This window comes from Argiope bruennichi, chromosome 7 (genome assembly GCF_947563725.1).
Source record: "Argiope bruennichi chromosome 7, qqArgBrue1.1, whole genome shotgun sequence".
In the NCBI taxonomy this organism is placed as follows: domain Eukaryota; kingdom Metazoa; phylum Arthropoda; class Arachnida; order Araneae; family Araneidae; genus Argiope; species Argiope bruennichi.
Window position 1 is genome coordinate 117581406 of NC_079157.1, and position 25617 is coordinate 117607022.

Below are 25617 nucleotides of genomic sequence, written 5' to 3' on the forward strand. Positions count from 1 at the left end.
GGAACATTTCTATTAAATAGCAAGAACTAAAAATAGTTCCCAAATATTTCTGCAGTCGCATTTGGTATTTTTATGCAAAAAGCATTATGCCTTCTACTAGAAATTTATATTAAATTTTTACTCAGCTTTATCTGAAATGTCATTATTAAACCTTAGCAGGTTGAACATTGTGGCCGGGTCACGAGATATCTCGTTTTCATGTTTCTTAAGCTAAATTGATGCATAGTCAAGAGGTAAATATTTAACACATCAAGTACCGCAAAGAAGTCTGTAAGACAGCATGTTTTGGGGCAAACTTGTACATTCTAAAATCATCATAACTTTGTTATTTATAAAGCAATAACAGACGAGAGATTCAACACGAGAAAATTCGTGAGCGGTCCGTAACAAACGGGATGCGAAACACGAGGAAACTCGTGAGCGGTCCTTAATGTCTTAAGACAAGATATCGCTGAAAATCGTGCCGAACACCATTGCGTAAGGGAATATGCTTTACCAAATGTCACACTCTAAAGCATTATTCTAGTCTGTGACGTAAATAATTGTTAAAATGTAAAAATTTTTTATATAATAAATATATGTATAAAATATATAGTAATATTTAAGAATATGTAAATATAATACCAAATGCAAATTAAAAATGTGCATTTGTACATCCTATTGCTTGACTAGCATGCTTCTTGAGCGTTCAAAAATGTACGGACCCTGGGAGTACATTGAGCGCGCAGAGCGCCTTACGCAATGTGTTAACAGAGATCGTTCTGTCAGGTTTTCGTTTGTTTCGAAGTAGTTATAAAAAATACTTAAAACTGGGAATAAGCCAATCGCTCAAATGAAGGCAAGAAAAGTATATCTCTTACGAGCAATTCGAATAGATGTTTGACGATAGGCAGTGGCCTCAGAGTATAAGAAATTAGTCACTACTTTGTCATTTTTTCTCAAAAAATTCGAATAAAAGTATAAAAAAAAATTACATCATCTTAAAGATTTTTCCTTGATTTAGAATTTTACTGCATTTGTGAAAACTTTGAAATGTATTTAATTCTAATGATTAATTGATGAAATGCGGTATTATTGCCCTTCTTAAATTGATCATTGTCACTAGTTTCTAAGTGTCTCAACTTTTTATCTATAATTCTCTTGCTTACTATCATATGAGAATATAATGTTGTTTTGGTTTAAGGTTTTTGAAGCCTTAAAATGCACGGGCAGAAAATTGGCGATTTATCGCTTTTGGGACATCAATTTTTCGCTTTTATGATTATTAGAAAATGACATAGAAAGTTGTGACATTTATCGCAAACAAAAAGTTAACAACATGACGCGAATGTCTGCCATGTACCCGATTCTACGGCTTGGCCAATAAAAAGAGTAGTGCAGTAAGAAGTTATCGCCCGAAGAAGCGCAGAAAAGAAAATGGGAATGAACGCGAAATAGCGAGGAGGAGGTATCGAAAGCTCCATATATGTAATAACATGATTTTTTTAAAGTTTTCAATTTTTCTAGCTTACTAAAAAGTTCTAAAGCTCAAATGATTTATTTTGAGATAAAAAAAAAAAACATCGCTCTTTAAATATCGACGCACACGTAATCTAAAAGCCTTGCGATTATTAAAAACCAGTTTAAACTGGTTTTACTAGAAAAAAATTCTGGCCTCGAGGGAAAAAACATAGAACTCGTTTGATTTTCAGAGGGTTAGAAACCATCGCTTTTCGCTTTCGCATCGCTGGTGATTGCGAAATATGAGTCATGTGAAAACACAATGTTTTCCTTTCGGGTTGATACCACGTGACTTAAAACGAATAATGTTCTCTCATAATAACTTGAAATTTGCGACAGCAGATTTCATTTTTGCATTTTTTGCTTGTTCTTTTCTGATAACAAAATACAGTAAATAGTATTTCAGAAAACATTTCTTGCACAATTCCTCTTCAAACTAAACAAAATGTTATGTTCTTCAAGTTCGAAACAGCTCAAGAACTTTTTTTGTTCAGCTTTCATGAGTCTATGGTATATGCTTCTTATTTCCCAAGTGGTGCTTTGAAAAAAATCAATTTAATTTCGAGAAGAAAGCATATGTATGTCTTAAGAGCTTCAGATCTTGCTTCACACTTACTTCTCCCCCCCCCTCCCCCTCGTCCCGTCCTTGTGTTAGAAAGTATAAAATAGCGCGGAAATCCTCTTTTCGTAACAGGATTTTGTTATAGTTTCCAAGTCATTTTTTTTTTCCACATGCTGGTTATCTTTGTTTATCTTTTCATGAGAGGAAACTACATCTTTTTCTTGGCAGTTAAGAACGAATTTTTTTCTTATGCTCAAAGACTATTATAGGCTATTAAAAGCTAAAAATAGCATTCCTTGCATTTTTTAGAATGCTGTCTTAGCTACTATTTTATAAATAAAGTTTAATTTTCATGGATTTGCACTTTTAGTTTTTGTATCATTTAAAAAAATTTAAGTCTTTTAAATATTCGCTGAATAAAAAGATTTGAATTTATTTTTATGAAGGGTTTATTTTTAGACGGCCAGTAGTCAGCGCATGAGAAGAAAGGGACTAATTTATTTTGCGACAATTTCATAAGATGGAATCAGGCATTCCATACTTGGCTATAAATTGCCGTTTTGGCGTCCCTGAATTTTTCTTTTTCACTGTGCATCGTATTAAAATGATGGATATTTACACAAAGAAACGTGGTAAAATCAAAGAAAAGGCCAACATACCTAAATCTGGAAAACTATAGAAAGAAATGGCAAATAAAATGAAAAAGAAACACAACCTCGTATCAGAAAGCACAAAGAACAAAGAATGTCGGAATTAATCTATGATAAGTGATCAATTTTTTCACCGAAAAAACCGCCAAATTCTACAAACGCGTGCACAGTAAGGAAAAAAATACAATACAGCGGCAAGCTGTTGTCCCGTCAGGACAATTACTTGCCATCAACCGAACAGCATTTTTCAGTCTTTCTACGCATGCGCTGCCTACTGGCCGTCTTAAAACTGGCCAAGTGTAAACCCGGCATTACTATGAAATTTCTCACTAAAATTAAAGTGCAGTTGAGATTTATTGTTCCTTTAATTTTTCGAAAATACTTTACAGAAAATTGACTGCGTATCAGATTGTATTTTTAATAAATTCTAAATTAACAAAAAAGGAAAGCAGTCAAATATTTTCAGAATAAATGTAGCTTATAACGCTTAAATATGATTGTTTAATTATCTTAAAATTCTTATTTAATTAAAAATTCTGAAATTAAATTCGAAGAATTATTTTATTAATTCTTTGGATTTGATATTATTCTTATTTAACTAAAAATTCTAATTAAGTAACATTCGAGCATTTTTTTGGATGCAGTTTTCTCTTTAAAGTGTTTTTAACAGAAGATAAATCATCAATAATTTTTTAAAACTGTTTTGATTATCAGTGCATAACATATATTCTCCTTAAATCATTAAAAAGATCAAAACTTTATTTCATCGAAATTTATTTTAATATAATTGGATCTTTTATTTTTGTTTATGTATCATTCTGATATCAAAACTTATGTTTTAAAACCAGAAATTATTATTTTTATTATTTAAATAATATTTTTGAAAAATAAATGAATAGATATTCAGGTACTATGGGATTATATTTATAAAATGATTAATAAATATCTACAGAAATGGAAGTTATCATGGGACATTGCATTTCAAACGACATTTAGCAGGTGAAATTTACAAAAATATGGATATTTTGGGATTTCTAGGCTCTAAATTCAAATAAATCGAAATGTAAGAGAAAATTCACTCTTATTTATCTTTCCGGAAACTTATAAATTAGAAGAATTTAGGTATTCCAACATGAATTAGTTCATATAAACATCAAAAGCATTAATCCAAGCATTCTCATTTTTATCTTTTATTTCGAAGACGAGGACACAGGCACAGATAATTATTCACAATATATTTCCATATTTCATTTTACGTGCATACATTCTTCATATAGCATAAATCTTTAGTTCTGTTTTGATACACTTCATCAACCAAAGCTGAACTGAAACTGAAACTTATTTCTATTTCTCTGGGATCATGGGATCTTTTCCTAACATCACCATTATGTTTGTGCGAAAGGGTTACATCATATTATGGTTAAGCCAGGAATTCCAACAGGCATAATGTGTGTTCTAAAAATTCGAATTTATGGGGTGGATCAAAATTTCATCTTATTTTATGAAACAACTCTTCCATTCACACATTCCTATATGATTCTAATTTACATTTACACGTTTTACCTTCCCTTACAGTTAGAAAACTGAGTTTTGTATATGCCTGTGTAGTAGAAACATTTTAAGAATTTTTATTTGATGATTGTTTTTAAGCTACATAAAATAAAATGATTCTTTTTGAACATATCAAATGTATATCAAAACATTTCAATTCAGTTCATAACTTTTGATATTAAAATGCTGGAAGAATATAGCAAGTTTATACCTTTTAAATATCAGTTTGATTTAAAAATTAAAAAAAGATATACGTTCTGAAGAGTTACTTTTCTTTCTTTACTTTTATTTTGTTCGTTTGTTTTATTCTACTTTCGGCAAAACTTAAAACAGCGCGAAAATCCTCTTTACGTAACAAGATTCGAAAATAGTTTGCTCGTCTTTTTCTATATCTTCTCTTGTTACATATTATCTTTTTTTTTTCAGAAGCAAAAAGATTCATACTTTCTTTTTGCGAATTTCGTGCTGAAATTTTAATTCTTTTTGCTTTTTCTTGAATATAATTATCAGACATTAAAAGATAAAGTGTGACATCATGACACGGTTTTGACTAGGATCTTTTTAATATTAAAGAAAAGAAAAATATTTTTAACTTTAAGCTGATTTTTATGCTCATGGTTACTTTTATATTTTATTTTATAGAAATACATCTCAAAAGGCAAAGCCGTTGTTGAAGTTTACTGAGCATGAATATGTTTTAAGTCTGTTTTATAGAATATTGTGATTCATTCATTCCATTTCTATGATTTTTTCAAAAAGTAAAAAACTCTTCCTTTCACGAGTACACGCACACTTTCATCTTTATTATTAACAAAGATTAATTTATTTTTAATTATTTTGTTGTCAGCGTTATTTATTATACTACTTTTATTTCTGTGAGATTATTATTTTACAGGGTGTCTCTGAAAATTAATGGGGTAATTTAAGGGTAAGTAAAAAGAATATATATATTTGTCTAGCAATATTGGGTTGCAAATGGAAAGTGTAGGTTGAAACAAACAAGAAATGATGAGGAAATGATAAGAGCTCTTTATTTATTAATATTTTTAGAACAGACGATATACAAATTTAATGGCACTGTTTAATTAAAAAAATGAAATTGTTATTTATTTAATTTATATTATAAAATCGTCTGCAAAATAATTTGATTGAATATGAATGGCATTATGCAAGCTTCAAAAGGTACTTTGTTTTGAGAGTGTGTTTTTGCGTGATTGAGTAATTTACACTCTCTGACGAAGCAGATATGAGGGACGCAAAGACATTCATGTTGTAACATGAACGCTTTCCCAATAGAATAAAACCGAATCACAAAAATTTTCTGCGTTTAATGAATGAATTACAAATGATTTTAAGTAAATAATTGTCTGAAAAAGGACTTTCTTAAATTCATTTGTTCAAAAATAGTTTCTACAGGGAAATAGAAGATATCGTTTCCTTTAAAACTGATTAAATAAAAAAAAATTCGTTAAATTTGTCTTATTGCTTTTTTTTAAAAAATGTAAAGGGAACTCACAAAAAATAAACGTTTCATAAAGAGACATTCTACTCCATTAAATCTTCGTTAATATATTTTTGTTATCATAAAATAGTCATTAAATCACTTTATTTACAAATAATTAGACGTAGAAAATAATTTCTGTCAAATGATGATAATCATCGAAATTTTGGCTCTACTTTTTCTTCATTTGGATCTCCCATACAAATTTACACTTATTCCTGTGTGCGCGACATAACACTGGAATAAGTGAAAAATGAATGTGAAGTTAAAAGAAATTTAAATGGAATAAGCTCGATAACATAGATAACTGTAGAATATAACCAGTTTAACAAATACCCAATTTTGGAATGTCCCTCGAACCATATTAATGGACGCCTTCTCCATAATATAAGTAGTGCTCTAAATTAATTACTTAAAACCATATATTCCTGCTACAGATTTTTTACCTTTTCTAGTTCGAAACAGTTTTCAAAAGATGCTGAAATAAAGATCTGAATTACCTGTTATTGTCGCGTCATGTTCATGAAGAATAAAGGTCCCAAAATCCCGCCATATCATTAACAAATCATAGCTTTTTGAGCGTTGTGATTTCTTGAGCAAGTATGTTAATCTATGTAAGAGTTTCGCATTGGTTTGGAATTTCTCGATAACGTCTGATTTTGAAATGACATCTGAAAAGCCGTGATCACATTAATCACGAAATCGCCCCTTCTAAAAAATATATTATCTTGCGTGTTAAGGTATATATAATTAGTATACACCTGTTTCAAATTCCTTCTTCTAATTATCAGAGTGTTAGCCTATATTCACGTATGTGTGTGTGTGTTTGCAGTTGAGTGGTTAACAAGAAGATAATAATTCTTAACAGCTTTCTATATGCAAAATGTAATTATAGGTAAAAATATATGCTATTTATTCAAATTATAACTGTAATATGGAGAATGATATTAATTCTGAGGTGAAATCATAATTTACAAGGTGTATGTACAAACTTCGAAAATCGTTCAAAATACCGAATATTTTTTATTGATTAATAGTGTTCTTTGATCCTTTAGCTTTCAAACGATACCAAGATGTTGTCAATATTCGAACTATTTCTCGAGTTATAATTATTTTTCTTGAGGTGCTTTCATTAAAAACTCTACTTACGGATTTTTTAAAACTCATTTTATGAAGAATGGTATTTCCCCACTATGTTGCTTCATTCAAACAATCCTAACTGAGCAAGAAATGAACCAAATACAATTATTTATATATCAAAATAATCTGTATGAAATAGCGGATGTTCTGTGCCTCAATCAAATTTATATTTATAGAAATAAATTTTTTATAGCTATTTAAAAGTTAAAATGACAGAAAAAATCTCGCTTTTTCTATTTATCATTGATGAAAAAATTGTTAAAAAATATATATATATATTTTTATAACTTGATTAAGGCAGACAAAACGAAGACTAATATTAGGCATCATTTCCAACTAGAATCATGTGTCTGTACAAATTAGAATTTTAGATATCATGTTTCAAAAAATAGGCTAATTAGCTCATTAAATATATTTAATTAATTAATAATTAGTGTAATATGGGTTTTTTTTTCACTGAAATGAGTTTTAACATATATTAATGACCTACTGTGAAAAACTGGATTTTTAAAGTTAAAATTTAAAAAAATCTAAAATCTTCTAGTGTGTATGTACACCTTAACCATAAATTATGAAAAGAAAAGAAACACAATAAGAGAGACAATTTTGGTGTTGAGCCTATTTTATTTTGAGGGTTGATGGTTTGGTACAAGATTAAAATTGAATGCGCCTATTGATAAGAGTCCAAAATGAGATGCAGCGATGTTCGGATAAAGATTTTTAATGCGATGTTAGCAGACCAGTGATCTCAGTTTTCAGAAAAATCTCTTCAAAATTCGATGGATATCTTTCATTCTAGAAAGACATGAAGTCACAAGTTGGGTAACCGCTTGCGGTCATAGAGTCAAGTCCGGGTGCAATAAAGTCCATCATCAGGAATAATAGGCACAAGTGTTTGCAAAACAATAAAAATGGTCCGCAGTGTAAATATAAAAATATGCAAATAACAAAAAAATATATACAAAAAAACACTATATACACTATTTACAAATATCCAAGATTGGATTTCTTTTCTCCTTTGAGGAACTGTTTCTCCCTTTTCCCATCAGCAAGCTTGGAGTGTTAGGTACAGAGATTGAAAATCGTTTGCCTCTATTTTGAAACTGGAAGGTTGAAAGTTTGAATACAAAAGTTTTGCTTTGAACAAGCAGAAGATTTCTTATAATAATGAGGTACTTTTCACAGTTCATTACTATAGAGAGTTCGATTAACTTTTTCTAGTTGCCATTTGTCAAGGTAGAAGAATAGCTATTACTTTTGAATCAGGATATTTGGAGGACTTCAAATGATGATCAAATAATTTTCAGTGATTGCTATTGTAGATGGTTCGCTGATGTATTTATAACTGAATTTAATTGCAGTTGAAAAATTCTCGGTGTTTCAAAATCCAATCTGCACAGATAGAATATTCATCTTGTACAGTCATTTCCAGATGTGCCAGAGGATCATCAAAAGTCAAATACTCGTAAAAGGGATTAGTAAATGGGTTTATGGAGATTTTTGTGGCACTTGATTCTGGTTGACGAAGGGTTGCTGCTTCGTCAATGGCAGAATATGAATCAGAGGCTTCCTCATCAAGCTGCAGCAGAGTTTCATCAACTGATGTAGTTGCGTTAACTTTTGAATTGCCTTGCTCATAGTCCATTGAAGCTTGGCAACCAGTGTGTCTTTTGTTTAATTCATTCATCAGAAAGTTTTTCACTATCAAAATAAACGGAAGAAAGTAAACACAAGAAATCCAATCATTCATTACAAAAACTCGAAAATAAATCCACACGAATGTACACACAGACGCAAATTCCAGCACAACCATTTTCAGTTTTTAAAAATGTTATTCTCTAGTAAGAATTCTTTCAAAAGCGCTCAAAATCACATTCAACAACTCGAACTGATTCAAGTTTGAAAATGACCACCTTAACAATGATGTATATAAAGAGACTCTCATTATTTAAAAATACATTGTTTCTCTAAAGTAGAGTAAACAATGTAATATAATTTTTATTCTTAAATAATATACCAGAAAATAAGGCGAAGTACTCTAATTTAATCACTGTTGTAACTTACTGTGTTGTGGAATAGTACAGATATCTATTATTAAAAATGGAAACTCAAATGACAAAAAAAATAACTTTTTATATTAAACACGAATTAAAAATTTACTTATTTCAGATTTAAAAGATTGCATGCGTGATTTAAAACTGAAATAACCGAGGGGAGATAAAGCAAGTTTTGCAAAGTTTCATTGCTGTTTCTTTGTCTTCAATACTTTCGAATGCAACTCTGTATTACAATGTATTGTAACGATGTGGAAATTTGAGATCTTTGATAATCGTCCTATGAAAAGAATAAAAATAAACTGAATTAAAAAAGTTCCAAAACAAATAAAAAAAGAGGGTTTTTATGACGACTAATGTTTATATTTCCAGTATTGAACCACTCTAAACTAATAAAAAAATAAATCGTAACATCATCCCTACGACTTTGTGTGTGTGTGTGTGTGTGTGTGTGTGTGTGTGTGTGTGTGTGTGTGTGTGTGTGTGTGTGTGTGTGTGTGTGTGTGTGTGTGTGTGTGTGTGTGTGTGTGTTTGCAGTTGAGTGGTTAACAAGAAGGTAATTTAGAAATTCAACTTCAACTTATATTTCACGGGAGCGCATAATTTATACACAGGGAGCAATGGTGTAATACGTCTGTTCACACCGGGACGCAAGAGAAAAGTGTCAGAGTTTTTTTCACTCGTTTACTGAAAATTTTTTAAATGGATTTATTTGATATTTGTCGAGCCAGGAAAGGGAATCGTTGGTTCTTTGAAAGGAAAACTGGGAGCTTTAGGGATTTTCATCTGTTCGCTTGCAAGATGAGAATTATAGAATGCACGAAACAATGCTTTAAAGCGCGTGTTAGAAATAATTTAATAAAAAAATAGGATTTGGATCAGGAAATTAGAGAATATTTTAGTATGAAATTAATATGAGCTAATTTAAAATTAAAATCAGAAAATCAATTAGAATGTAAATTATATATATACGTTCTTAAATTGATTACATCTTATCATTAATTTATTCAGATATGAGACATTTATAGTTTGTTATCTAAGAATTTAAATGAATACATAAATGCCAATACAGTAGTTCAAGTACTGACTTTGAGTCCTAAACTATAAGACAATTTATAAAAATACGATTACAGATAATAATATAACTCTAAATATTTAAATATATTAATGAATATTTTTTCTACTAAAAGGAACCTGAAGCAAGTCTCGTTTAATCTGTTCTTCAGATTATCCATGTTCAAATTCTTCTCCCCTAACTTTTGTGAATGAAACTGTCTCTTTTTCTAAACCTATTTTGTTTTTTGATGTGTGATATTGAAGCTATAAACCATAGCAGATATTTTAGTATCCAAATCACTGATATATCCAATTACTTCAGTCCCATAAAATTCATCAGTAGAGCTATTTTTTACTAATACAAAAAGTGTCTTTTGTTGCGTACGTCGAGAAATCAGTACTGATGCTTTCCAAACTACTTTAAATACATAGTTATGTACAACTTTCTGTATATTCTGGATGACTGAAATTTTTTGAGAATTTTGAATTCTTTGTCTTTTTAACTCTGGTTTTCCATATTGCTTTACATTCTGATGCGGAATATTAGGTTTCTAAGTATTTTTACTATATATACTTGTTTTATGACAGATTTTAGTTTCCGTTTCCATTGTTGCGACTGGATAGAAGAAATGCGCTACTTTTGAAAAAGATTTAAGAAGCTTGTTCACATGTACCTGATCATCTACGAGGGAAAGTTTTAGATATTTCTAGAAATATCACCATTATTGAAGAGTGCATTTCCATTTGTATGTATCCATTATTGTAACTTCGCATATTTCTACATTTTTGAGTTTTTATTGTCTTTTTCCCAAGAAAAAAGAGTTTTATGGTACTTTTTCTGGAAATAGTGTGCCCATTGCTTGCTTTTAAATTCCTTTTTATCAACGAATAAAATTATGTATTTTTCAATTCCTTTTGCTTTTAAACATTCCATTTGCTTTTAGTGGGTGATATTCTCTTGTCTTTCCCAGTATTATATAGGATGACAACAAAACATAGTGAAAAACTTTTTTAAAGTCTTTTTTAAAAAGACCTTCACCACAACAAAATAAACCATAATGCTTCTTCAAGTGCAAAATATTTCTGTGCAATTTTCAGAATACTTTGCGTCTGCATATAGTTTGTTGTTGTTGTTGTTTGAGGCACAAATGCAATACAAGAACCATACCATGGCAAAATCTATTCAATTTTTTTGAAGAGAAGCATGTGTTTCCACAAAAATGTTTTCTCTTGAATATCCTATTTCGTATAATTCTATGTTCACTAAAATCTAAAAAAACGCAAAAATCTTATTTGCATAGCAAGATTTGAAAAGAATGTATCCCTCTTTCTATACTTGCCGTTGCAGCTTTTCTTTCTTTCATTACATGCAGCACGTCATCTGTTTTCTATTTCAAAGTTTTCGCCTGAAATTATTATCTTTTCTGCTTTTTATTTTCAAATTTAACTATCAAACATTAAGAAAAAAAATGTATCATACTAGTTTAGAAGGTTTATTGTATCTTCTACTCATTTGTAAATAATTTCTAATCACTGTTCTGTATGACAAATGGTTTTCTTTATACTTTCTCTAATACGAAGTATAAAGAAAGTATTCTAATCATCAAAAAAATTCGAACTCGAGATTTTGACGAATCTCCACGCTTTAGACCTCCCTGAGCTGGCAAAACACATTTCGGAAATATCAATCTATCTGTAACAAAGGTAATTCAAAAACATCTTGAGCTAAACAGATGAAATTTAGAATTTGGTTTTTGTTACAAATTTCTAGAGTTCCATCCAAATTTGAGCAGAATAAGAAGATAAAGGAAGCCTTTCTGCCAGGTTGTCAAAACATATGTTAAACATAATAACTACAAAACGAAGAGAGCTAGGTGAATGAAATTCAGTACACAGATTTAACATTTATTGAGTAGACACTTCTTAAATTTTGAACTAAACACAACGAGGGTCCCATCATCTATGGGTCTTTACTTTCGGAAGCCTGTAAACGCGATAACTCAAAAACTCAATGACTTAAATATATCAAATTTGGTATGATTTTTTTTTGTCTGCAATGGTAGTTTATTATTAAATGGATGTTTTAATCGGTTGGGAAACACGCCTCTAGAACACAAATTCGATTTTCGGATACTGTTAATGGCAGGAATGAATCGCCAAATAACTCTCCAAGGTTCGCACGATAGATTGAATAAAAATACTAAATTCACGTCGAAACTAATTCACGTCAAAACTAATTCACGTCGTACAAATTGTACGCCAATAATATGCAAAGCGTTTTCTAGGGAATTATTGTTATTAAAGAGTATGCTTATTTATTAATACATGTGTCATGCCAGAGAATGCCTTACATGGCATTGGTGTACAATAGTTAGTAATAATAGTAACGTTTGGCGTGAATTTAGCATTTTTACTGAATCGATCGTGTCATCCTTGGCGAGTTTTTTGGCTATGAATCCCTGGCATGCAGTTAATAGATCCGAAAATCGTGAATTTGTGTTTTAGACACGTTTCTCCAAACTGATTTAGAAATTTGATATAAAACTACACTTATAGGCACAAAAGCCTGTACCAGATTTGATATATTTAAGCCAGTGTGTTTTTGATTTATCTCGTTTACATGTTTCTGAAAGTACGTGCAGACAGATGGTCCATTCCTTGTTGAATTTGGCTCAAAATTTGATAAGTGTCTATACTATAAATGTTAAATTTGTGCACTAAAATTTTATTCATCTAGCTCTCTTCGTTTTGGAATCATGGTGTTAACTTATATACGAACAGTCGGACAAGCAGACAATTTTGCACAAATTTGCTATAAAGACCCTATACCAAATTTCATCCGCCTAAGTCAAAGCGCTTTTGAGTTATCTTTGTTAAAGACAGACAAGCGTTCCAAAACTCAAAAATTTGTTTTTCAAACTCATCAGATATATCAAAATCTCGAATTTGAAATTTTTTTTATGATTGCAATGCTTTTTATACGCTAAGTATACAAGAAATTTTAAATTAATTATTAATATTTTTATACATATTAAAATATATGTTAAATATCATCGCATGTTTGTAAGCGTAATAATGTTTAGTTATACATAAATAGGCTTAGAATTTTCTGAGATCTAATTTTACAAGAATTATGAATTTATTGTTGTAAAAAAAAGAATTAAAATGTTTCAAAATTTGCTAAAATTGCTAGTATCATTGAAATGCACTTTATTTTAACTTTAAAATGGCATATCTTTTACGTAACAAACAACAAAAAATTAAATTCATTAAATTTTAAGGAAAACTATTACATTTCATTAAATTTGTGTCAAAATCTTTAGAATCTATATAAGAAATAACTATATCTGAAGTTTGTTAGATTTCAGTTAAGCAGTCTGCCATTCAGACATTTTTTTCTAAATTTTTTTCATTATATAAGTCGCATGACATTACAAGTAGTTTACTGATTCGATTAAAAGCATTATCTTTTTAAAAATAATTTTAAAAACCTTTAATTTTTGCAACTGAGAATTGGATTTTTATTGCTTTTATTGTCTAAAAGCAGTGGGATTGGTCTACTAAAATTGTATGCTATGTAATAAAGGTATTATCCTAGAGAATTCTTTGCACAGTATTGGATTACAGTGGTAAAGAAATATTAACCTTTGGTTTGAATTTAGTGTTTTTAATAAATCTATCGTGTGATTCATGAAGAGTATTTTTTTATGGTTAATAGTATTCAAAAATTGACTTTGTGTGTTAACAATCTGTGCTTTGTCCTAACCGACTGCAACAAAAATTTGACACAGAGCTATACTTGTAGTGACAATATCCCATACCAAATTTGATATATTTAAGTCACTTCTTTTTTTAGCTATCGCTTTTACTTGTTTCTGAAAGTAAAGACCGACAGACGGTCAACTCCTTATTAGATTTCGCTCAATATTTGACAGGTATCTACTCGATATGTCTCAAATCTTTGTACTGAATTTTATCCGTCTGGCTCATTTCGTTAATTAACGTGTTAATTTATGTTGGGACAATCGAATATACTGACTTCTTCTGAATGAATTTTGCTGAAAATGTGATATACAATGCTACAAATTAGGTGTAAATACAGTATACTAAATTTCATCAATCTAGCACAAAATGTTTTTTGAATTATATTTGTCACTAACATACACACATTTACCAAAAGTATGTTTTTCGAACTCAGAGAAAGATTGCAATGCTTTTTCTATACTTAGTTTTCGAGAAAGTAAAAATGATGTTTATTTCTAAATCAAAATGTACCTTGAATACTGAATACATGCTATTATTATGTTCCCCTTGAAGTACTGAATTTCTCATTTTAAAGAGTGTTAAAGCGAGCTCAAAATGAATTCTCAAACTTTCTAACTCTTTGAAACTTTTCTTTCATAAATTTCTTCAACTTATTCGGAAAATGGATTTATTTTATCTTATGGAGTGCTTCGCTTTCAGATATCTTTTGTGACAGATTCTCATTTTATACCTTTTTTTTAATGGTCACTCTGTAAAAGATTTTCATTACATGCAAAGCGTGTTTTCAATTTATATACATCCAGAAATGGAACTTGGCACTGTTTCCTCTTGAATCCCTTGCGTTTTCTTGTAGAAAGAGGGTTGCTGTTTACAAAATGTGTTCCACATTCCTTTTACAAGTGAATGCAGTTTAATATTTATATCCACTATAATGTGTCAGCTTTGTCCTTTTTATGGATGATATTTCCTCATATTCTCTTTTCAGTGTGATATAAAAAGTACAGTAAAATTTTTTTAGAAACTTTCTTTCTTTATACTCTTTGAAAGTGAACAAAATTCTTCAAATATTCCTCTAGAGTTTTGAAACCTTATTGTTCAACTTTTAGGACATTTCATATCTGTCTATAGGTTTTGTTTTAAAGGTGCAAACATAGGGATAAAAAATCAATTTAATTTCCAGCTGAAAGCATATTTTTCTCTAAGAGTTTTTACGTTCGTTTCTTCTTCTTTCTTTATTTATTTATATTTTACTCGCCTGTTTTGTTCTGCTTTCGTAAACTTAAAACAGCCCGAAAATCCTCTTTACATAACAAGATTGGAAAATATTTTTCCTATCTTCTCGCTCTTGTCCTTAGCACTCTTTTCACTTTTTCCATATACTAAGAACCTAGTGTATCCTACTTGGAAGTGCTCTACTGAAATTATTTATTCATTCTGCTTGTTCACAAATGTCATTATCAAATGTTAAGAGGAGAGAAAGGGGCATCAAGCTTATATCGTTCAATTTGAGCATTTACTTCGCCCTATAAATAATACTAATGTCTTCCCTGACTTTTGACTTTGCATTTATTTTCTTTAATCGAAAAATGGAGGGTTTATCTTAAGCTTATTTTGAGCTCCGCGATTCTGCTGTTCCTTTTTATTTCTAAAGAAATTTCTGAAAAGATAAGCTGTAGTTGAAGTTTATTGTTCCAATTTTTATTTTATTTTCGGAGACTTTTCATGGAGTTATTCGGATCGAATATTCTTTTTTTTTTTTTTTTTTCTCCAGGTCTTCTCATTGTTAAGGTCTATTCGTTCGAATTTGAATAATAAAAAAAAAGTATCTCCTTTCTCTTTAATGCCTGTTAAATTAAAAAAGATAATTATTTATATAAAGTGATAAGACTTGTGGGTATCAATGTATCATTACCCACTATGCAATCTGGCCTTCAAGACTCCATATCAGAAGGTTGGGTGTTCAAATCACGCCCGGGTCACCAATGTAGCGGATTGTTATGAGCGAGGATAGAACCTGAGACCTTGTGGTTCCCAGCCGAGTAACAAGACCACAAGACAAAAGTAATTACCCATGTCTCGTAGCTGTTATCCGGCTTATAAACTTTCACCACAGACTCTTCCTTATAAAATAAAACCTAGTTTATAAAATTTATTTTTCAATATCAATTGTTATTGTAAGCCTAATGGTTCTAGATCCTGTACTTTGTTTTTGTTTGAAGATTCTTCGCAATTGAGAATTCTTCATAATAAAAGTTATAATACAATATATTGTTATAATTATATATTGTGTGTAATGAATGAACTGAAATTAAAATATATTCACAACATAATGCCATCTTAGATATTTGTCATATTTAAAAAGTTTACTTAATCTGTATTTTTGGAAAAATATTTGTTATTAAAATATGTTTGAATCTCTCTTTTTTTTTTCTGCGGTGGTTGTTTGTATTTGTTAGTGATATTAATATTTATGAAACCTTTTTAATAATTAGTTAAATTTATTTCGAAAAAAAATAGTCATCACAAAGAAAATGTCTTTGGAATAGAATTTTTTACTCTCTCACTTTCGAAATATGTACTTGTCAAAAAATTCGAATTCTAGATTTTGACGTGTCTCCACGTTTTAGCTCTCCCGAGTTCGAAAAACACATCTTTGGCATTATGTCTGTCTGTGATAAAGATAAATCTTTGAGCTAGACGAATAAAATTTGGTATATATATATATATATATATATATATATAATATGGTAAATAAATATTTAGTGAAAATGTTCCATGTTAAAACATGTTGTAGCAATAGATGTTGAAATTTTATAGTAAACACTTTAAAAAACGGACAAGAAAAAAATATAATGAAATGCACGTGCGATTTCGACATATTTATGAATTTATTTTTATTTAGTACTTGCTATGGTAATGATATTGAGATCTAAATTGTGAAATAGTAGCTTTCATGTTTTATTAATAGTATGTCTGCAAATCATTCAGCGAAAATGCATTTTATTATTATTATTAATAATATTTTCCTTAGAAAATATGGTTTCGCGTACATTAGGAAATCAACAACTGTGTTTTTGGAACAGAATATATCCTTTGAATAAGTTACACTAATGCATATTCATCTGATTATCAGAAACGGTATAACTTTTTTAAATTTTCTTTTGAAAATCTAAGCACAGATGAACCTGTCGTAAACATCTTTTGAACACATTAGCATTCTATTGTGAAATACTAGTATCTTAGATATTTTCACGACAAATATTCATCTAAAAATTCTGCTGTATTCTATTACATTTTCAAAAATAATTCAAAAATTATGCAAAAAAAATTCAAAAAACTTTGAAAATTTTAAAAAGTACTTTATGAATTTAGTGTTTTCTTTCTGAAATGACGATAACAGAATTTAAAAAAGATATATGCATTTTCAAATAGACAAATAAATATTACAGTGCATCACGCGCAGAAAGAAGTTTCTTTTCAGATCGCTTCCTCTCTCTTACGTCTATTTACTCTCCTTTGAGACTTAACTGGTTAAGTGTTTTGCACGAGTATACCCGTCATGGAAAAAGTACAACATTTTGCGTTGTGACGAGTTTATTCGTGAGGAGTAATAAGTAGTGACAATTTGCAGCTTGAATCACAATTTTAGTAAAAACTCAAACATATTTGTAAATTTCAAGTTGTTTAAAATAATTTGAGCCCAAATCGAAATCAAAAGAACAAATAAAAGATTAGTATGCTTTGTACCACGCTTTGCTCAATACCATTCTCTAGCAACAAATTAAAATAATAAATTAATTTTTTTTATGTTTCTTTTCGTTCATATGCAAAAAAAATGTATGTTAGTTAAAGTAAATAAATAAATGTGATTATTGAAATAAAAGAATATAAGTCATTTCATTACAACATAATGTCATAGTACACATACTCTGTGTTTGACGAGTATACTCGTTATCGCTAAATTTTTGCGACACAATTTAGATACGCATTTTCCAAAGAGGTCCAAATAGTTAACTCATTAAGAGGTAATCCTTCGCTGTTGCGAAGTGTTTCTCACTTAAAATGCTATGTTACTCATCTAAAGTCTTGCTTACTTATTACTAAGTTACTCACTCAAAATCTTACTTATTTCTAAGTTACTCACTGTGAAGTCTTACTTACTTCCAAGTGTTCTCTCACTTGGTAGCAACTATAATTTATCTCTCTATAATTTTATCATACTAATTTTTTTTTCATGATAGCTACTTTTGCAAAATATCGTAAAAGAATCTTAGGTACTATTTTTTTAATAAAATTTCGGCTTCGTTACCAAACTATGAGGGTTGCCCAAATAAAAAGTGGACACTTGCGATTGCGTCAGAATGACTGTTACTATAGCAGCACCACCGAGCAAGGATATAAAGTATGGTAGGAGGAGGAGTGCATTGCTTACGGCATTCAATAGTGAAAGCTGTTCGTGATAGAGGATATTGATGGAAAGCAAAGTCGTTTTATACATGAATGCGTCCAGGGCTGAACAACCCTCGGTAATACTGTTTATGATTCTTCGATTACCGTGGACTCTTGCTTTCCTGTCCCAAAGGTGCACTATCAATTCAAGACAGTACTGCAATACTCTGACGAAACTACCGAAAGCAATCAAAAGCAAACGATCAGGCCTTCTCACACAACAATTGGTCCAAGAATTGGTCCAATGCCCTTCCGCACATCTTCTGTGAAACCCAGACGACTTTAAATAAACACCCGCCGTGCAGTCCGGATTTGTCACCCTGTAATTTCCACATCTTTAGGCCAATTAAGAGAGCATTACAGATGACACGTTTCCATTCGGAGGACAAAGTAAAGAAGGTGTGCAGGACTTCCTCAAGAATCAACTACCCTCTTTCTACAGCAAAAGTAAAGACCTGCTACATAAACGATGGGACCTGTGTTACAACACCCATGGCGATTTCTTTTGATTTTCAATAAAGATATTCTTTTCATTCAACTTGTCCACTTTTTATTTGGGCAACTCTTATAACTCTTCTCAAGCCGATATGAATTTCCTCTTTTTTGAACTTGCGATACTCTAATCCAGTCCGAATGAAGATTAAGTGCTACTACGCATATATCTATTATGAAATTAAAATTTCTTTCTTCTTTCAAAAAATTTGTTTTTTCGGAATGCAATAAAAAATGTCAATTTAAAAAAATAATATTAAAAAATGCTTGAATTCCACCAAGGAGGGATATATTTTTTAATCTTAGATGTCTTACAATAATTTTTTCATGTATTTTTATACTTTATATTTGTTTCTGTATCTCATTTTGCATTTTAATTAAACTGAAATATTTACTAAGCACTTTCTTAAATTTACAATGTACAAACATCTTGCTAAGTAACATCATTATTAATCCACAATTCTCTCATTCAGTTGTTATGACTGGTGATTAAGAACTTTGAGTTCAAGTACTCCACCCTACTCTTCGTAAATCGGTAATTTATATATTATTTTTGAAAATGTAATATTTTTCCACAATTTTCACGAAGTTAAATATGATGTAGAATTTAAATACATTTCCATCCAAATCAGAATGAGTAAAGTTGTTCTAGTGATAAATTACTATATAATGTATGGCAACATTTGTCAAATATTTCACTTTCAATGTTTATAAAATATAGTGCTTATTTTAGCGAAGAAAAAATTTTGAGTCGAATCGTCTTGTTTTTTAAGGACTCAAATCAGAAAAAACATGAATGACGAGCAAATGTCAATATGTTGTTGAGACTCATCTGTTTGACTCAGTTTCAAATATGCGTTTATTCTAATAAAAGATAAATAAAATTTCTGATACATATTCTGATTCTTGAAAAAAAATTAAGAAACTCTGATAATCAAAGCAAATTTTAAAATTTTCTGAAGGGGACTTGTGAATTTAAGCGAGAGAACATTAAAAACATTTCAGTTCATTTAAAAAAAAGCTTTTTCGAAGACACGTCAAAAATGAGGCAATACAGTTTTAAAGAAAACTTCAGCAAAGTTGAAAACATCGTGAATATAAAATAGCCTCGACTCTACTACTTTTGAAAAGTGAGACTTCTACGAGAAAAAAAAATTGTAATCCCGGCATTGAGATGGAAATTTCCGCAGAAAAAAATCCTAGATACTTTCTGTTTTTTCGCCATCATATTGAAGTACTTAAAAAGAGGATGAATTTATCTATAAGATCGCTAGATACGTTTCTCCGTAGACCAAACAACCGTGAAAATGGAAATCGTCAAAATCCTTCTTGAGAAAAGAAAAAAAATCCGCTTAGAGTGAAATCGTTTGTTTTTTTTTAGTCTGAAAAACATTTGCCATTTTTTTATTTTTGTATCTGCTGACTCTGATGGGATTTTTTATTTTTATTTTATTCACCTTTTTCCATGTAAGAACGGTTTTCATCTTATACTTCAATACCCCCACAGGTTGTAAAGAAAATGGCATATCACACTCTTTGTCGAATCCTCTACGAAATAAAAATTTATTCCGACTTGCAAACGATAAAAAAAAAAAAAAAAAAAAAAAAAAAACAGCAGAACTCGTGTATGAGAATGGATTTAGTGTTGCCACAGATTTCTTCTTATCTTTGAAAGTCAATGTTTGTTTTTCGTTGCAGGTGATGCTTGTGGGCGATTCTGGAGTTGGAAAGACTTGTCTTCTGGTGAGGTATAAAGATGGAGCTTTTTTGTCGGGAGTTTTTATATCAACAGTAGGAATCGATTACAGGGTGAGATATCGTCCAATTTTCGGTTTCTTATTGTGAAATGGTTACTATATTTATCCTTATTTTATTCGGTTTGTCAATAAAAAGTTTCATTTTTAAATTGGAAATAGTTGCTCCTTATTCTGAGTATTTGTGTTCAAGTATGCAGATTTTTTTTATTCCTAAAGTGGTTTATTAATATTAATAAATTATCTAATACATTTTTATGAAGATCATTTTTTTCAGCCATCAGTAAAGGTAAAAATGAAATGCAAGAAAGAATTGGGAAAATTCTATATCATAGCAAATGTTAACACTTCACTTGTCACTTGTTTTATTATTTGTGTTGTCATGTTAGATCAACAGAATAGTGCTTACGGAGTTCTACTTGTTTAAAAGAATCTTGCACCTCCTTTCAAAAATGAAATTGAATTTAGTTTTGAACATAATAATTTAAGGTGGGTTAATTTTTTAATGAATTAAGAAATATAGATATTTAATTTAATATTATAAAGATTATACCTTCTTTATTTTAGATTTTGGTAATGTTTTAAAAAGATGTAAGAAATGCGGAGAAAATCGTAAACATTCAAATGTTATAAATGAAAAGGTATTTTCAATTGTAAAATCAAAGCAAATGAAGAAAGATTCGTTTCACGGTGTCAGATCCCCTTTTTGTCGTATTTCTTTTAAATTTGGGGTAATAATTGTAGTATGTCCAAAGAAATTTAAATACAATGGAATAAATATAATATGTCGATATTTTATATAAGCCATAATTAAAGTGAAATTAATAAATGAAAATAAAGCGAGAGAAAATAAAAATGGAGAATGAAAAATATTGTAATATTGTCAATTTCGAATTTCATCTATGATTAAAGATGGTCTGCGAGATCTGTACCTGTAAAATAATAATAAAATAATTTTTAAATACAAAGTTTATGACGGAAAAAGAATTTTCAACAGTGAAATCAAGGCAAATGAAGAAACATCTGTTTCCAGGTGTCAGAATCATTTTTTTTGTTTTTTTTTTTTAACTTGGGGAATAAACGTATGTTCAGTGAAATTTAAATAACATGGAATAAGCAATATATTATGTGGATATTTCATATGGGCAAATGTTAAAGCGCAATTAATAAATAAAATTGGAGCCACGGAAAACAATTTAGGAGAAAATAAAAAAGAAGACTGAAAAATATTGTAAAACAGTCAAATTCTGATTTTATCTATCATTAAGTTTGGACTAAGAGACCTTAAAAATTCCCTATAAGAAAAAAAAGGAGCAAGTAATGGGCATAATATATAAGATTATTGTTGTTCTGCAGCGCGAAAAAAGAACTTCATAGTATTTAGAATGCGCAACTGCAGCTACTTCTAAAACACAGATGAATTGAAACAAAAGTATTAAAATCAAGTTAATAGGAAAATCAAAAAAAATCTAATTTTCTCACAAGTTAACAGGATCAAAAGGGTTTGCAATAATAAAAATTCCCATATTGAAGCATCAAACAACCTCATTAAAAATATAATTAAAAATGAATTTCCTAGAAATTACTGTAATTTCAATTTTTTAATTAAACAAGATATGGTTTGGGATTAATCCTTTGGCTTAAATAAAAATAGAACTTTCCTTGCATATTAGATCCCACAATAAATGGCGCTGGGAGCCTACAATTTTTTACCTAATTTACCGATAGCTTTTTTACTGTTAGTGTTTTTTAAAAGCGGGAATCACAATTGATAGCTTAAAATTTCCTTGACTGCAGATGGTATGTCCTTTCCTTTTCGTTTTTCCTTTAGTGCTATTTTATAGTATTTTTTGTTTTTATTGTTATTTTTGTTATTGTTTTTTTACTTTGTCGTGGTTATTTTCTTCTAATTTGTTGGTTTGTATTTTCCTTTCTGTTAAAATGGTATATTTCTAGGGCCTAATTTCAGGGGATATTCGGGTCACGAGGAATCATTATTAGACTAATGTCTGCATTTCCTTACAGAAAAAATCCCTTTCTTTGAATCCCTGCCTGAGGGTGACCCTTGAAAAAGTCTTCAGGCCGGATTCTTTTTTATATTTTTTTGGTTTATTTATTTTTTTTATTTTCCTATTAACTTGATTTTAATACTTCTGTTTATAAATATATATAATATGAATATGTGTTGTGTCAATCAAGAATAAATAGAATCAAGAGTCTTCCTCATTTTAATTAGGTAATGTTCACATTACCGATTTTCGTATTTATTAAAATTCAAAAGTTTGTTCTCACTAGATAATATTGGTAAGGACGGGTTTTATAAACTTGGTATTAAAACGGGTATTTTAAAACAATTGTTTTTGCGTTTTCAAAGAGAGATTTTTAACGAAAGAAGATGTCCCTGATGTAGAAATATCTTTACGTCAAACGGTAATAAAAAGTCTCTTGGTACCAGGCAAGATTTCAAAAAAGGTGACTGCAATTCTAAATCGCAAAAAACTTCTTCTCGCAAAAACCATTTGCTATGAAATTCAAAGTACTGCCGATCTTTGAATTACACTTATGAGCAAGTTTAATTTTATCATATATTTTACAAATTCATTTCTTTACTTTTAATAATATATTAAACCATTCGATTCTTTGTATTATAGTTTTTAAATTGATTGGTAATTAACAAATGTGTTATTGTTCGATTGTATTAACTTGATTCTGAAGATATTGAAAAATAAATAAACACCATTTAATTTAAGCATACAGAAACGTTGCTGTTGTTCCAGAAAATATCTTATTTCCACTTTAACGAGTATCGAATAGGTAATGTGTAAATTATCTAGGTAATTCGCAGATTATCTAGGTAAATTCAGAAATGAAACAATTTTTCCGCTTAGTTAATGTGCAGATTAGCTAGATAATCTGCAGATAACTGATTGCTGCACTTTAGTAGTAGCGCATATATATATATATATATATATATATATATATATATATATATATATATATATATATATATATATATCAATCATAGAGAGAGAGAGTACATAAATAAATGGGTTCTATTTACATTTTCAGAAAATAGATGGTCAAATTCTAAAGGGCAATTCAGAGAATAAAAATAAATAAATAAGCAAACATTTGTTATTATGGAATGCTTGCCTAAAATACAACGTTTGAGAGCTAATGATTAAAAACGACTAAAAGAGTAACAATAAAATGTTTAGAAAAAAATCTTTCAAATGAGTCCTATTTTCCTATTTTAGATTTCCGGAATCTCGCTGGGATATTAAGGATAGTTTAACCGCACAAAAATAAATTGTTTTTACAATAGAATATGAGGTCAGCAATGCAAATAGAGATTGTAACAAGAGATGGTAAATTACGAAAAAGAAAAAAAAATGCACAAGATAAAATATAAAACATAGATTTAGTAAATTGCCTATTCAAATTATCAAGGCATTCCATTTGTATGAATAAAAATATAAAACCGTAAAAAAAACAAAAAAGATTCAAGTGGATTCATTCTTTTTAATCGTATAAAAAGAAAACCTGACCTTTTAGTTCATTGGTAGTGCATATTATAAGGCATTTCTTTTAATAAACTGGTAAATTAAGTTTCATACTTCAACGAATTTTTAATATAACAATGTTTTATTTTAACTTAATTTTTTTATTTTATTGACTTTGGAAAAATGAATTATTTTATTTCTCTGTTATAACTTCGGATTCATCTATTTTATATTGAAGCAGAGGTTATTTATTTATGAATATTCTAATAATAAAATGAATGTAATGAAACATATAAGAGTCTGACTAATTATATTTAATAAAGTGTTAATAAGAATTTGACTAATTATATTTAATAAAGTGTTAATAGAAATTTGACTTATTATATTTAATAAAGTGTTAATAAGAATTTGACTAATTATATTTAATAAAGTGTTAATAGGAATTTGACGTATTATATTTAATAAAGTGTTAATAAGAATTTGACTAATTATATTTAATAAAGTGTTAATAGGAATTTGACTTATTATATTTAATAAAGTGTTAATATATAAGTGTTAATGAGAATCTGACTAATTATATTGAATAAAGTGTTAGTAAGAATGTGACTAATTATATTGAATAAAGTGTTAGTAAGAATCTGACTAATTATATTGAATAAAATGTTAATAAGAATTTGACAAATTGTATATAATAAAGTGTTAATAAGAATGTGACTAGTTATATTTAATAAAGTGTTAATATTATAAGTGTTAATAATTATATTTTATTAGGTGTTACTAATATTCTATTTTATTTTATAATTTATGGTTAATATTATCCAGTTTTTTATAATTTATAGACAGATAATCTCCTTCTTTACAAACATGAAACTTATCATGCCAAATAAAAGTAAAGTGCAATCAAATTGCTCTTATTTATCTTTCAGAAATTTGAATTTTTTTATACAAACATTTCAAAGAATCTCGATTAAAAAGTGTGACCATGTCAGTCACGTTTATCTGTAGTACTTCACTCTCTGGCTTCTATTAACTAAGGAGGAGTCGAAAAATGGAACTACGTTTTTCTTTTTTTTATTAAGTCGAACAATATTTTAGAAGAATATTAATGTTTGTTTTTGGATTGAATTTCATCATGCAGCTTGGGCTTGTAGCTCGGGTCGGAAGCAACGGTGGATTTAGTTAGTTTGTGGCTCTCGGCAGTGAATATTTAGAAATCACTCATTTAAAATTTTTTAACATAATTTCCCCATTTAACGAATTATGAACATGTAAATATTTTATTTTAAGGTTATCTTTTTTATTTCATTAGTTTTGTGAAAATGCATTAGTTTTTATTTATCTGTTATCATCCCAGACTGTTTGATATCTACTTTTTAGCACATTATTGAAGTGGGGGGAGGGGAGGAAACGATGTTTATAAAAATTCTCATAGCTAAGTGAACATGCTGAAGTATATAGGAACCAACCTGGCAGTCGCACTCAGAAACGTATTAATGTTATACTAATATTTTATAAATAAAAAAATTTGTATTTTTTTATAAATATATTTTTTATTTTGTCACTAGGAAAATAACGTTCTTAAAATGACCTGTTGTGGCTTTTTCTCGGTTTAGGGGCCCTGGTAATTTACTCCGTTACTG

At 29.2% G+C, this 25617-nt stretch overlaps 1 protein-coding gene across 5 annotated transcripts in view; it reads left to right on the forward strand.

The window, feature by feature from the left end:
- LOC129975255 (ras-related protein Rab-37-like) overlaps positions 1-25617 on the forward strand; it is a 356952-nt gene that overhangs the window by 125511 nt on the left and 205824 nt on the right. For 4 of the 5 annotated variants that reach the window (XM_056088302.1, XM_056088299.1, XM_056088301.1 and 1 more), the window contains one exon: positions 20419-20529. The exons of the other annotated variant lie outside the window; for it this stretch is intronic. In XM_056088302.1, coding sequence (XP_055944277.1) covers positions 20419-20529 — 111 coding nt within the window. The remainder of the gene's footprint in view (positions 1-20418; positions 20530-25617) is intronic. 5 annotated transcript variants of the gene reach the window in all.